The sequence below is a fragment of the Protopterus annectens genome, chromosome 3.part1, assembly GCF_019279795.1.
Source record: "Protopterus annectens isolate FY-2018-M chromosome 3.part1, PAN1.0, whole genome shotgun sequence".
In the NCBI taxonomy this organism is placed as follows: domain Eukaryota; kingdom Metazoa; phylum Chordata; order Ceratodontiformes; family Protopteridae; genus Protopterus; species Protopterus annectens.
This window is the reverse complement of record NC_056732.1, coordinates 105,750,155-105,763,259: the sequence shown is the minus strand read 5'-3', so window position 1 is coordinate 105,763,259 and position 13,105 is coordinate 105,750,155. Positions and strand designations below refer to the sequence as shown.

The window sequence follows — 13,105 nt, the reverse complement described above, 5'->3', positions numbered from 1 at the left end:
AGCCAGCATGTAAAACTCTACTGCCAATCATTAGCGGACCGGAGTTCCGCTCTGGCAACCCCTAACCGGGAAAAGCCGAAAGACACAAACAGTCTCACTACTCTAAAGCTTGCACATCCGAGTCTTTTATTTCAAAGCAGTTTACCAATGAGAGTATGTTTATCCATGCAGATAAATGTGAAGAGGTCACTATGTCATATGTGGGTCATTGTCAGCTACATCAAAGAAGTAAGGAGTTTAGTACTTAAAAAGAATAGTAGCAAATATGAAACTTGTGTGCGGGTACCAAAGTATTGCATTTGGAACCAGCAGTAGATACAAAACATACTGTTTTACATTGTTGAGATTAATTATTCATACACTGAAGGAATTGAAAACACCATTTAGTTACCATATCTGCTGTTAACACCACTAACAGGTTTTGTTAAGCTGAAAGTTTCAGAGCATAAGCCACCTTTTAGGTATGGGATGGAGATGTGGTAATAATAACTTTGAAACAAATATCAGAATTTGACTAAGTGGATTACAAAAGACCAATACACTGTAGTACTGAAACATTTTGTTAAACTCATGCTTCAAAATATAAGCTGTCTTTCTCTAATGTTTGATGATAAGGTGACGGTGACAATAAAACAGGTCCCTATCAGTTCAGTGAACAGCATTTTCAGTGCACTTTTGAGCATGCCATTCATCAAGTTGTTCATACTGAGATCACAGTACAGTAGGGATCAGGAAATATGCCCTTCCCCCACTGTAGTGCAATCTCAGAGTTGGTATAAATAATTAGCGTTCATTAAAGTGTCACTTCAATTAAGTGATTTAGACCCCAATAAAACATGTATCCATATGTAGTTTGGTCTGGATTATTGGCCTAAGTGCATTATTAATGTGTGCAATCACATTTCTGACCTGCACCTTGGCATGTGATGTCTATAGCATTCAGAAGCTTACTATTTGTTTCTCCAGAAAATGCTTTTTAAGTTAAAAAAAAAAACTTTGAAAATGTGCTTTTTACTAACTGAATTATTAAATTACCTTTTCACTTTGGCAGTATAAACACAAGAATACTACAGTATGCATCCATTAAAGACTAGAGACGTTTATCATGCTATTCCCAAGTATAGCATTTTGTGTCCATAGACATTAATGGACACATACTATGCTATTCCTATGTTTACATCAGCAAGGTAAGAAGGTTATTTAATGCAGTACTTTATAAAATTCAAGTTTATGAAGGATTAAAAAATACAAATAAAAGAAGACACATTTTCTGGAGGAATTGGGGCTAGTAAACCTTTGACTGCTATAGGCACTACATGCTATGGAACAGACATTCACCAAGTTTGACTGTACAATTTAAAGACTTATTGTACATTAAAGAGCTATAATTGTTCCTAATTTTTCAAGGGATGCTCACTTATCTCCTATGATGCTTTGATTACAATGAGGTTTTTGTGTTATATATTTTTGTAAAACAATTAAGATAAAAAGGTGAAGATAAAAGAAAGGTAAATAGCTCTTTTTTATGCTAATTCGAAAATAAAATCATATTCCATTTGAATTTGGGTGTGCTGTTTGTTTTTAGTTTTGTAAGAAAAGAAGAACGAAGCAAACTGCACCAAGGTGTGTCAGAGAAATGCACTTTAATTAGATAAAATAGCAAAATAGCAAACAGGAAATAGAAGTGGTTGAGCACTTTTGTCTGCTAAATGACAGACTTCTTCAGAAGTCTTTAGTTTTGTGACATTTTTTCACTATATTTGGCAGTTTATTATGTTATTCATGTCTTCTTTTTATTAGAAATGTAGACGAAACAAGTTATTGTCAGTTCATAGGCTAATTGCCCTTGCAGGCCATTTTAAGCTTAGCACATTATCCCATTTCAGAATCAAACCCCGCATCTTGTGTCTGTAATGTAAACACCTTAACCACTATGCCAACCCCCAACACATAGAAATTAACATTTCCTTACATATCCCTTCTGCGACCTTTATTATTCTATGTTCTTACAGGGTGACAGAAAAAGGAGCATGTATGTATTAACTGTTAGTAGCTGTATGCTTTCTTGAACAGAAAAAAGCTGAAGTATCCTAACATCCATAGCCAGCCTTAGGCATATGCCAACTAGGCAGGCGCCTGAGGCGCCGCTCTAGCAGGAGCACTTTTCCAGAAATCTGGATGGTGTAGGTAGACCAATGTGGGGGCACAGGGTGGTGTTGGGAAGGTGCTGTTGAGACCTTTTGCCTAGGGTGCCATATGACCAAAGTCTTGCTAACATCTGTTCTGAATAAAGGCCTTGAACAAGACCAGTATGACTTTTGTATCAGTTTTCATACAGGAGAGCACCAGGACAGATAAAACTTAATTACTAGTCCTTACTTTCTGCAGAGTCTTTCAAGGGGATGTAAGGTTCATGGACAGTGAAAGCTAAACAAATTGTATATGGCTGTGCTGTTTTTCTTTTTTCCTTTTGCAAGACTAAGTCTCACACCTGTTTGGTTGCCAGTTTATTGCATTTTATTCTAGTTATTTTACTGAAGTAAATGAAAATCTAGAAAAAAATTTTGGGTAACAATCATATTTGTATTTCTTTTCACGCAGCAACAGCAAAGAGGAACTGCTGACATCTCCTACACCATTGATGCAAATAAACAGCAGAGGCAGCTAATTGCTGAGTTAGAAAATAAGAACAGGTATTTATTTTAGTTGCTTTCTTGGGGTAGAGGACTGATCTACATGGATGTTTTTTAGATTCGGCCTGGGAGCATTATGTCTGGTTAAGTGACTTGCTCAGGTCACACAGTTAGGCAATGCAGGCTGAGGGGATCAAACCTTGCACCACTGGATCACAGAAAACAGCTCATATTGTTTGAGACGACTACATATATTTCTGTACTGTGAGTTTATTGTATGTTTTATCATGCATCCATTGTGCCTTTGTACTGTGCTTCAGGGACTAAGTATTGTTCATGTCCTTTTGTTTGTATGTGCTTTGAGATGGCAGCTAGACATATTACAAATGTCCTCTATGTTAAGCGTTTAACAATGCACCATTTGATTATGCTTTTCTATCACTGGTGAGGTGCATGGCTATGCTTGTTCACATTTTGTTTTATGGATTTTGGTTCCAAAAAATGTAACTGCCACATCTTTATTGCTGTGATATTTCACACTAGTCCCCTCAAGCTGAATGGTCATTTAGGGTGCAATAAAATTAGCAGTGCTAAGGGCTTACTAAAGCTTAAGCTATTGATTTGAAGTGTTTGTCAGAAGGGCTGCCTTCGCTTAACAGCCTCATGATTAAGGGACTGCCAGGTACGTAGCCAGGGGATGCATTACATTTATTGCTTTTGAATTTTATTTTTTGTAATTCCTCTCAAGTAGGGAGATGTCACTAGTTATAAAAAAGAAAAAAAATCAATCTTTATGGCTAAAGGAAAGCTGACTTTTCAATAAATATCCCCACTGCAGCATTTAGAAATTGAAATACCCAGAGTAAAAAAAAAATCCTTAAGTGCTTCATTTTGAAACAGAGCTGAAATCTTGACAAGAAAGTAGTGTACTCTAGGAAGAAATGTTTTTCCTTTAAATGTGGTTGAATTAGTGCCTTTCTGACTAACCTGAAAATATTTTTTTTCTATTCCAAGACTTTGATAAAAAAAGATGTCATGAACATCCAAGGCTTCTTTGTCAGAAGTAATGGTCCCATTTCCATGATAGTAGTAGAGGAAGTAGCTAGTTGGTATTATCATCTGCTAATTGTACTACTTCATTTAGAACACTGCACTAACAAACAGTGAAAGGTATATCCTGTTTTCAAAGATGAAACAGTGGTCCAAGGATCCAACCTGAAAGCATGTTATGAGAATCCTCCTTTCTGCGGACTGCAGGACTCCCATCCTCTTCATATTAGCTGCACTGAAATTGGACCCAGTTGTGAATGCATATGCATTTGTGTAGTATGGAAGAAAAACTGTGGTGGAGCTAGTCACCTGGTGGTGAGACTGTTGACTCTAGATGATTGTCACTGTTGATGTGACATCCTGATCCCATGTGCAAAAATGGGGAAAAAAGGGGTTATGAATGGATGGATGGCTAGATGCAGGGACATTATATCTCACTGGGTTAACTACACTACAGATAAAGAATACCAAAAAAGGCTTTCACTGTAGCATAGAGGTCCTGAAGTCTCCTCATGTTAAAACATGTTTATGTTGTACTTTCAAAGCTTTCTTGTGTTTGCACTGATTTTATCTGTGTAAACTATTTTTATTTCTCATGTGCACATAGAGAGATCTTGCAAGAAATACAAAGGCTGCGTCTTGAGCATGAGCAGGCATCCCAGCCCACACCTGAAAAGGCACAACAGAATCCTACCCTCCTAGCAGAACTTCGGCTCCTCAGGTAAGCTGCTACTTAACTGCCCCATCTAAAAGACCAGCTCTGATGATGTGACACATGTATGTATTACTGAACTTTTATTGCATCCTTCAAAATGCATTTATTGTCAGTGGACACATGGATATCATAGGATCAGCAGGCTGTATTGATAGTATATCATTAGTAACTTGTAATGCTCTAGGTACAGAAAACATAGGCTGCAGGCAAAGGCAACCTACATAACATGAAAGGTATTCTGCTCTCCTTAACAGTTCTGCAGGTGCCACAAGCAGTGCAAAGTGCAGTCTGTAAAATGGGAAGGATAACTCTGGGGAATAGAGAGATTGATATCTGAATTATTTTGTGTTGCATTGAGCAATATCTAGCTGGAAGTTGTGACTCTGTTTTTTCAGTAGGTCCCCACCCACCCTCCATGTTTTTGTTTTGGTTTTGGTGTTAATCTTGGTGGCTTTGAAACTGCCCGCCCCTCTTGTAAATTTGCACTTGGATACTCCTCCTGGGCCCATCTCATTTGCTCACTCAAAAAAAAAAAATTATCTGCTTTTACTGTATTTGTGTTTCTTCCTACTTTATTTTGCTTTTGCGTCATCTTAAAAGTACTCAGTTGTATTTATTACTGTTTGGTGTAACTCATTCTAAGCCTTTTAGTTTAAGCACTTGGGCTTCAGACCAGTTATTTTACATTAAGAGGGTCAGTGGTCTGCACTCTTGTGGGAGGAGAGGCTGGACTCTGCCTTTCTGAGCTGGGAATTTCTGGTTAAAGGCTTATAGTGCATGCATATTTGAACTGCTTCTTACTGAAATTGGTACACCTTGTTTGCTGTAGCATAGACTAGATCCAGGCCTGCTGAATCTAGCTTTGTTTGTATAACTTGAGCACTAATCCAGGCATTCTTTAAAGTATTCAATTGTATTTATTACTGCTTGGTAGTAACGTGATTAAAGTGTAGTTATCATTCTAAGTCTTTTGGATTAAGCACTTGGGCTTCAGACCAGTTGTTTTACATTAGGAAGGTTTGTGGCCTGCACTGTGGTGGCAGGACAGGTAGCTTACATCCTTCTAAGTTGGGAACTGCTGATTGAGGGCTCAGTGTCTGTTATTCTAAAAGTGTATTAGTTCTGGTTTAAGCACTTGGGCTTCAGGCCAGTTATTTTACATTAAGAAGGTTCGTGGTCTGCACTCTTGTGGGAGGAGAGGCTGGACTCTGCCCTTCTGAGCTGGGAATTTCTGGTTAAAGGCTTATAGTGCCTGCATATTTGAACTGTTTCTTACTGAAATTGGTACACCTTGTTTGCTGTAGCATAGACTAGATCCAGGCCTGCTGAATCTAGCTTTGTTTGCATGTTTGTTGTTGTTTGCTTGTTATTTCCCTGAAACGCTAATTCCACCTAAAACGTGGCTTTTTAGCGCTTCTGTGGATCCCTAGTGATATCTGCATTGCTTACTGTACTTATTTCATTGTTTCACTTGAAAGAAAGTTACTGTTTGTCGGTTTTGCATTTAAGTTACCTGTAACACATTGCATTTAAGTTACCTGGAACTTGCTCACTAAAGCAATTATATAAGTCAGCACTAAAAAATTAAAAGCACTACACCCTCACAAACTCCCCTTGAGTACCTTGTTCCCCATTGGCCCTTTTTTCAATTATAAAGGAATTCCCAATACTATTCTAGCATGTCCAAATGTCAGTTGTCAATCTCCTCTCCGGTCCAGCTGGTGAATCTGGGAATCTTGAGGCAATGTTACAACTGCCTCATGTACACAGACAACCCTCTCCTCCTCCCAACAAATTCCAACACATGTGAGAGATGCAACCATATAGCCAAACTGGAGGCTAAGCTCTCTCAACTCAGTACTGGCGTAACCAGTCAGGAGGAGAAGGAAACCACACTCACTACAATTCCAGTCTCACATAGACCTACCACGACAGCAAACCAAACGCATAAACACACAAAAACATACTCAGAGGCTCTAAATAAAAATCTGCCTGAGCAGCAGAGACCTCCAAAGCAGACACCCAATCAACCGCTACCCCAAAACAAAACACGTGCAACACATAGCTCACAAAGCCAGTGTGCCGAACAGTCACAGCCCTTAAGGCTAAACAACACACCTGATACACTTGTAATAGGTGACTCTATCGTCAGGCACACTGACGTCCCGCTCACCAGGCTGAACAAGGAGAAGGTCATGGTGAGCTGCCTGTCGGGTGCTAGGATCCGCCACATAACACAAGCACTCAGGTCACTCCAAGGCAAGTACAAATATGACTCAGTCATTGTCCATGCTGGTGTGAATGACCTGAGACGTACCTCCCTGGACTACATACATAGAGGAGCTCCCTGAGCATGTAGCCCAGGCCGATATGACCCTGACCTTGAGTAGCATCTTACCCTCACCAAGAATGATGCCAAAATATGAAGATAAGATGATCAATTTCAACAATTGGCTTAAGTATTAGTGTCATTCAAAGGGGATCCAATGCCTTGTCAGCCTGGGATGACATGCTCGACAAGCCACGATGCTTCGCTAGGGACGGCTTGCACCTGTCACCCCTGGGCTTTCGGATATTGGCAAAGGCACTTGCTACCCCCATAGTGCCTTTTTTAGGCAAGGCTCAAAAGACAAACCCACCTCCATAGGTATCAATAAGAAACTAAAAGCAATGCTACTCAACGCCAGAAGTCTAAACCTCAAGATGCATGCACTTGAAACTCTCCTTAGCATGGAGAACATTGATATCTGTGCAGTAACAGAAACCTGGTTCAAGGCTCCCGAGAGCACCCCAGCACTACCAGGTTATACCTCATACCATGCTTTTCGGCCCCAAAACTTGGACCGAACCACAAAAAGAGGGGGAGTATCAATATTCGTCAAAGATACCCACACCTCCAGGTTGGTGGCACAGCACAAAGCATCAGAGACTATCCATGTGCAACTAACAGTGGGTAAAACTGCCTTCCAGTTTATAGCCTGCTACAGACCACCCTCCCAAACCCAGGAACCCCACTCGGCCTTCCTGAGAACACTGGAAAATATGAAGGTCTCTCCAAACACCATTATATTGAGCGACTTCAACTACCCAAACATAGACTGGGAGCATTACTCTAGCTCCAACACCCTAGCCCAAAGGTTCCTAGAATTTATAAACTCAAATGCTATGGAACAGCTTGTTACCACTCCCACAAGTGGGAAAAACATACTGGACCTAATCATCACCAACATTGGGACTCTATGCTCCAGACCAGAAGTGTATTCCTCACTGGTAAGATCAGACCATAAACTAATCTCACTGGATATTCACATCCCAACCCCACCCCCTGCCCAGAAAACCACAGTGAAAAACTTCTCTAAAGCAAATTTCACACTCCTCAAAACTGAGGTGGAATACTTCAAAGCCCCCGGGCCTGTGGAAAACACGGCCCAGACTGCAGAATCCTTTATAAATGCATTCTATGAACACCTTCAAAAATGCATGGATCATGCAATCCCAAATAAAACCAAGACCCAATCCTCCAAAGGCAGACGTCCTGTCTGGTGGACCCCAGCCATAAACAAACTATACAATAGAAGGAGGAAGCTACTACATGATAGAGCAAAATCCCAAAAAGGGAAGGCATCTCTGATCAGTATTAGCAAAAAACTACGGGCACTCATAAAATCGTCTAAGGCCAGCCTAGAGAGAAGAATTGCACAGGACACTAAGGATAATCACAAGGCTTTCTTTAGTTATGTTAGGAACCTGGGTGGGAATTCCCAGATATGCTCAGAATTAGTCCAAAATGACAAAAAATACACCGAACCCACAGACAATGCCAACATCCTAGCTGACAGGTTCAGCACAAACTTCTCCCCCCCCTTCCCACCAAAAGGGCAAATATCTATCCCAGCAGAGTGCTGCCCCCTGACATCTCAGATGCTCAGGTAAGAGCCGCCCTCTCCAAAGCAAAAAACACAGCATCAATGGGGCCAGACGGTGTCCCAGGCTGCATCCTACATGAACTCCAAGAAGAGCTAAACCCAAACATAAAACTACTGTTCAATCTCAGCCTTACTACAGGATATGTACCCAAAGAGTGGCATACAGCAACAGTGGTCCCTCTCCACAAAGGTGGTGCCTCAACGGATCCTGGAAACTATCGCCCCATAAGCTTGACTAGCTTAGTCTGCAAAGCTATGGAAAGGATCATCATGGACCTCATAAATAAAGATATTGGGGACCTACAGACACTGGATCTTACCCAGTTCGGCTTTGTTAAGGGCAGATCCTGCCTCTTAAACCTGGTTGATTTCTTTGAAACAGTCACCAAGGCCATTGACAAGGGGAAGGTGGTCCACACAGCCTACCTGGACCTCGCAAAAGCCTTCGATACAATACCCCACTTGGGCATTATAGATAAGCTCACCAGCTTAAATATAAACCACTATGTCAATAGATGGGTTGCAAACTGGCTCAAGGACAGAACCCACATGGTTAGAATTGCTGGAGCCATGTCAGACTCCAAACAAGTTACAAGTGGCGTCCCACAAGGCTCAGTCCTGGGACCTCTCTTGTTCAGTATATATTTCTCGGAGGTACAGGCCAACACGGAAGGACTGTGGCTGACCAAGTTCGCAGATGACTGCAAACTGGGCGCCATAATTGACTCTCCAGCCGACACAAGCATCCTCCAAAAGGGCCTCATAGAAACAGACAACTGGTGCCAGAGCCATGGCCTCAAGCTAAATGCCAAAAAGTGTATAGTCATCCCCTTTGGCAAAACAAAGTGCCCACAAATTACCACATAGGTGGTAATCCATTAAATCTGGAAGAAGTAATTAGGGACCTGGGGACCCAAGTTGATAGCTATCTCTCATTTGACAACCACGTGGCCAAAGTGGTTACAAAAACATTTTATATAGCCCACCTAATCATGAAGGGATTCACATCTAGATCAGGGGAGGTCATCGTGCCTCTTTACTCATCCCTCATCAGGCCCATAATTGAGTACAATGCCCCTTTTGGGATGTACCTTACCAGACACCTGCAGCAACTGGAAAGACCCCAAAAGTACCTCACCAAGAGGATCAAAGGGCTCAAACAGATGCCATATGCTGCCCAGTTAAAGAAACTCCAGCTCTACTCAGTGGCATACCGCCTGCTCAGAGGTGATCTGTGCCTGACGTATAAAGCCATGTCCAACCCGGAATTAATGGACATGCTGCACCTCAGAAAATCCAAATCCCGTCAAGCTACGCGCTCGAGAGACTTGAACCTCAGCACTGAAATAAATAGGACATGCTGGAGGGACAGATTCATAACCCAGAGGCTCCCTTCACTCTGGAATAAAATCCATGTCCAGGTTAGGCAGAGTCCCTCATTGACTCTTTCAAGAGGAATCTTGATGAGTGGATGGGAGATCGTAGGTTTACCCCGGGTATCACTTCTGTGTCACTGTTAGACAGAGGCACAGTATACTAACCTCGAAAAAGGGCATAGCAAAATTAATTTAAAATGGGTGGCGAAAGCCAAACACACTCTGGCTAGGCTTATAAATGCCCTAGGGCAGATAGCCTAGTATGAACCTGTGAACCTATGAATGGAGAAATGATGAAATCAGACAAGAAAAGGAGAGTAGTGTTGCTAGAAGTCATCCTCAAGTCTTAGTGGCTACCTTTCCATGGCAGAACCTGTTTTCCCAAAATCTCAGCATGTTAACAGTGAGATATATATATATATATATATATATATATATATATATATATATATATATATATATATATATCAAAAGACAAAAAAAAATGGTAATGGCAAACAGTGCCTCCAACCAGCAATCAATTTGTAAAAGTAAAAAAAAGGGGAAGAATACCAAGCCACCCAGCCAGCCACTGAAGCAGGTAGGAAGCCTTCTACCCAGTCAGTCACCAGCCAAATAAATAAATAAAATAAAATAAAAAAATTGTATTTTGTATAGCATGTACCATAGAGAGAGAGAGAGATTAAAAAATAAAATGACAGCTTGGGTACAAAAGTCCCAGGATAAAAAAGTGCCCAATCCTTGTGTGCACACTGGTGCCAGGACTGTGGTTTCCACCCATCCCGTTGTCAGTGGGACACTCATGGGTTGAGCTATCTCATCCCATTGCCAGCACTGTGAAGCAGTGGGACTTTAAAACTCCCATTTTTTTTTTATCGCACCAAATTGCCTTGGAAAAGCCAAAAATACTTCAGTTTTCTCCACTGCAATTTGGTTACGTCACCAACCCGAACCTGCAAGCAGAGCTATTCCCTGTTAGGTCTGAGTGTTGTAAATCGTCAGCAATTGGCTGGGGTGGGGATTCAACCAGGAAGAAACCTACAAAGGTCACTGCTGTAGAGTGTTTTTTTATTAGTGTTTCTACAGCCACTAATATTATAGGACTGATATTTTCTGTTTCGGAAGCCAGGAAGCCAACAAGCCACCCAGCCAGCCACTGAAGCAGGTAGGAAGCCTTCTACCCAGTCAGTCAGCCAGCCAGCCACTGAAGCAGGCAGAAAGACTGCTAGCCAGCCAACCAATGAAGCAGGCAGGAGGCCTGCTAGCCAGCCAGATACTGAAGCAGTCAAGAAGCCTGCTAGCCAGTCAGCTACTTCAGCATGTAGGAAGCCTGCTAGCCAGCCAGATACTCCAGCAGGCAGGAAGCCTGATAGCCAGTCAGCCAGGCACTCCAGTAGGTAGGAAGCCTGGTAGTCATCCAGTCAGCCAGCCACTCCAGCAGGCAGCAGGCCAGTCATCCAGCCAGCCATTCCAGCAGGTAGGAAGCCAGGTAACCCAGCAAAGACTGTGATAGTAATAAATACAACAGTCAATAGTATTTTTGTAGCTGTAGTTATTTAAGATGGGAATATTGTGTTTTATTTATTTAAATTTAAGTTTTTAATGTTTAGAGGTAAATGGGGTACACTACGCAGTATTTAAATCTGTGCAGTGGTTATTTTGAGATTTCCAAGTGTTAGTTTTTTAAAGGTATAAAAAGTGTGTGTGTGTATGAGTGTGTGTGTGTGTGTAATTATAATTGTTGTGGTTGTTTTGGGATGATTAGGAGGCATTAGTTTTAAAGGTTGAAATGTGTGTATAGAAGTTTTCTTTTTATTTCTGGTGGGGGGCAGTCTTTCGCAGATAAATGTAGTGTGGTATATTTCTGTTGTCGTGGCTTTTTCAGGGTACTTTCCATTTACAGATAGAAAATGTTCGAGGATAGTTTGCACTTCTTCATGTGGAAATCTGTGCAATTTAATGCTATCTTCAAGAAGTTACAATACACTGCTTTGGGTATGTTTTACTAGTGTTAGTTCTTGCAAGTCAATGTGTATGTGTGTATAACTTTTTTTTTTTTTTTTTTTTGAGGGGGGGAATGTTCATAGATAAATGTAGTCCATTTGTTATTCTAGTAGGTACGTGTTGCAAACTTGCTGTAGCTGTTTCAAGATAGTTTGCTTTTATAATTGGAAATTTGTATATTTTATTTTTTATGCTGTCTTTAATAAGGTTAAAATCTCCTGCTTTGTTTGTAATATGACTATGGGCGTGCTGCTTTTACTTGGGCCTGTTTATTGCATTGTTGTGCTGGGTAAATTACTGTTATAGGTTTATTTTTATTTCTTTTAATTGCTATGTTTGGCGGTAGAAGGGGTCCATGTGGTCTGCTGTGCATTGTAGTTTATTTTAGCTACTCTTATAAGAAGAACTTTTAAAAATTAAAATATTTGCTTAACTTTAATTTTAATTTTTTTTTTTTTTGGGTGGATGCATGTTCAGAAGTTAATGCAGTGCATTTGGAATTGTGCTAAAACTTGTCATCATTGTTTCAGGATAGTTTGCTTTTATAAGTAGCAAAGTTTGTATATTGTTTTTAGTGATGTCATCAATAAGTTTACAATATACTGTTTTTATTATAATGCTTTTACAACCAGTGCTGCTGTTGGGCCTGTTCTTTATTGCATCATTGTTATGTGTAAATTACTGCTATACGTTTTTCTTCTTTTTCTTAATTGCTGTATTCAAAGGAAAATGGGGTCTATGGTGTCCGCTGTGCATTCTAATTAATTTTAGAGTGGCTTTTTAGTAAAGTGAAAGTGTGTGTGCCTTTATTTTCTGGAGGGGTGGGGGGCATGTTCAGTGGTAAATATAATGTGTTTGGTTTTCTACAAGCTGTGTTAATGTCAAGTTTTCATTGGCCAAAGTACCCCCCTACATTACGTCATTTACTATTTTACCTTTTAAATGGTTTGTAATATTAATTCCCTTCTGCTACATTCCTCAGATCTTTCATATGCCAATGTTTTTATGATAGTTTTCAGGTGCCAATGTTTCTAGCCAGTTTTTCGCATGCTAGTGTTTCTAGCAAATTCTTTTGCATGCCAGTGTTTCTAGCCAATCTTCAGTGAATGTATATCAACTACTTTAGAAAGTGCTTCATGTTTCATATGCCAGTGTTTTGACAGTTTTCAGATGCCAATGTTTTCAAACCAGTTCTTTCAAATGCCAGTGTTTCTAGAGAGTTTTTTTTTTGTATGACTGTATTTCTGTCCATCCATCTACAACTGCCTTTTTCCATGTTTGTACATGGGGTCGTCAGGGCATCATTTAACAGTGACAATCATCTACAGCCAAGGCCAGTTCTTCCTCAGGTCTTCACTGACTCTGTATCAAAGAACAACTTTAGAAACTGCTTCATGTTTC

General features: G+C 40.5%; 1 protein-coding gene across 16 annotated transcripts in view; it reads left to right on the top strand.

Annotated features, from left to right (window-relative positions):
* DTNA (dystrobrevin alpha) overlaps positions 1 to 13,105 on the top strand; it is a 1,617,970-nt gene that overhangs the window by 1,165,050 nt on the left and 439,815 nt on the right. For all 16 annotated transcript variants that reach the window (XM_044066623.1, XM_044066631.1, XM_044066627.1 and 13 more), the window contains 2 exons: positions 2,602 to 2,693; positions 4,291 to 4,404. In XM_044066623.1, the coding sequence (XP_043922558.1) occupies positions 2,602 to 2,693; positions 4,291 to 4,404 (206 nt within the window). The remainder of the gene's footprint in view (positions 1 to 2,601; positions 2,694 to 4,290; positions 4,405 to 13,105) is intronic.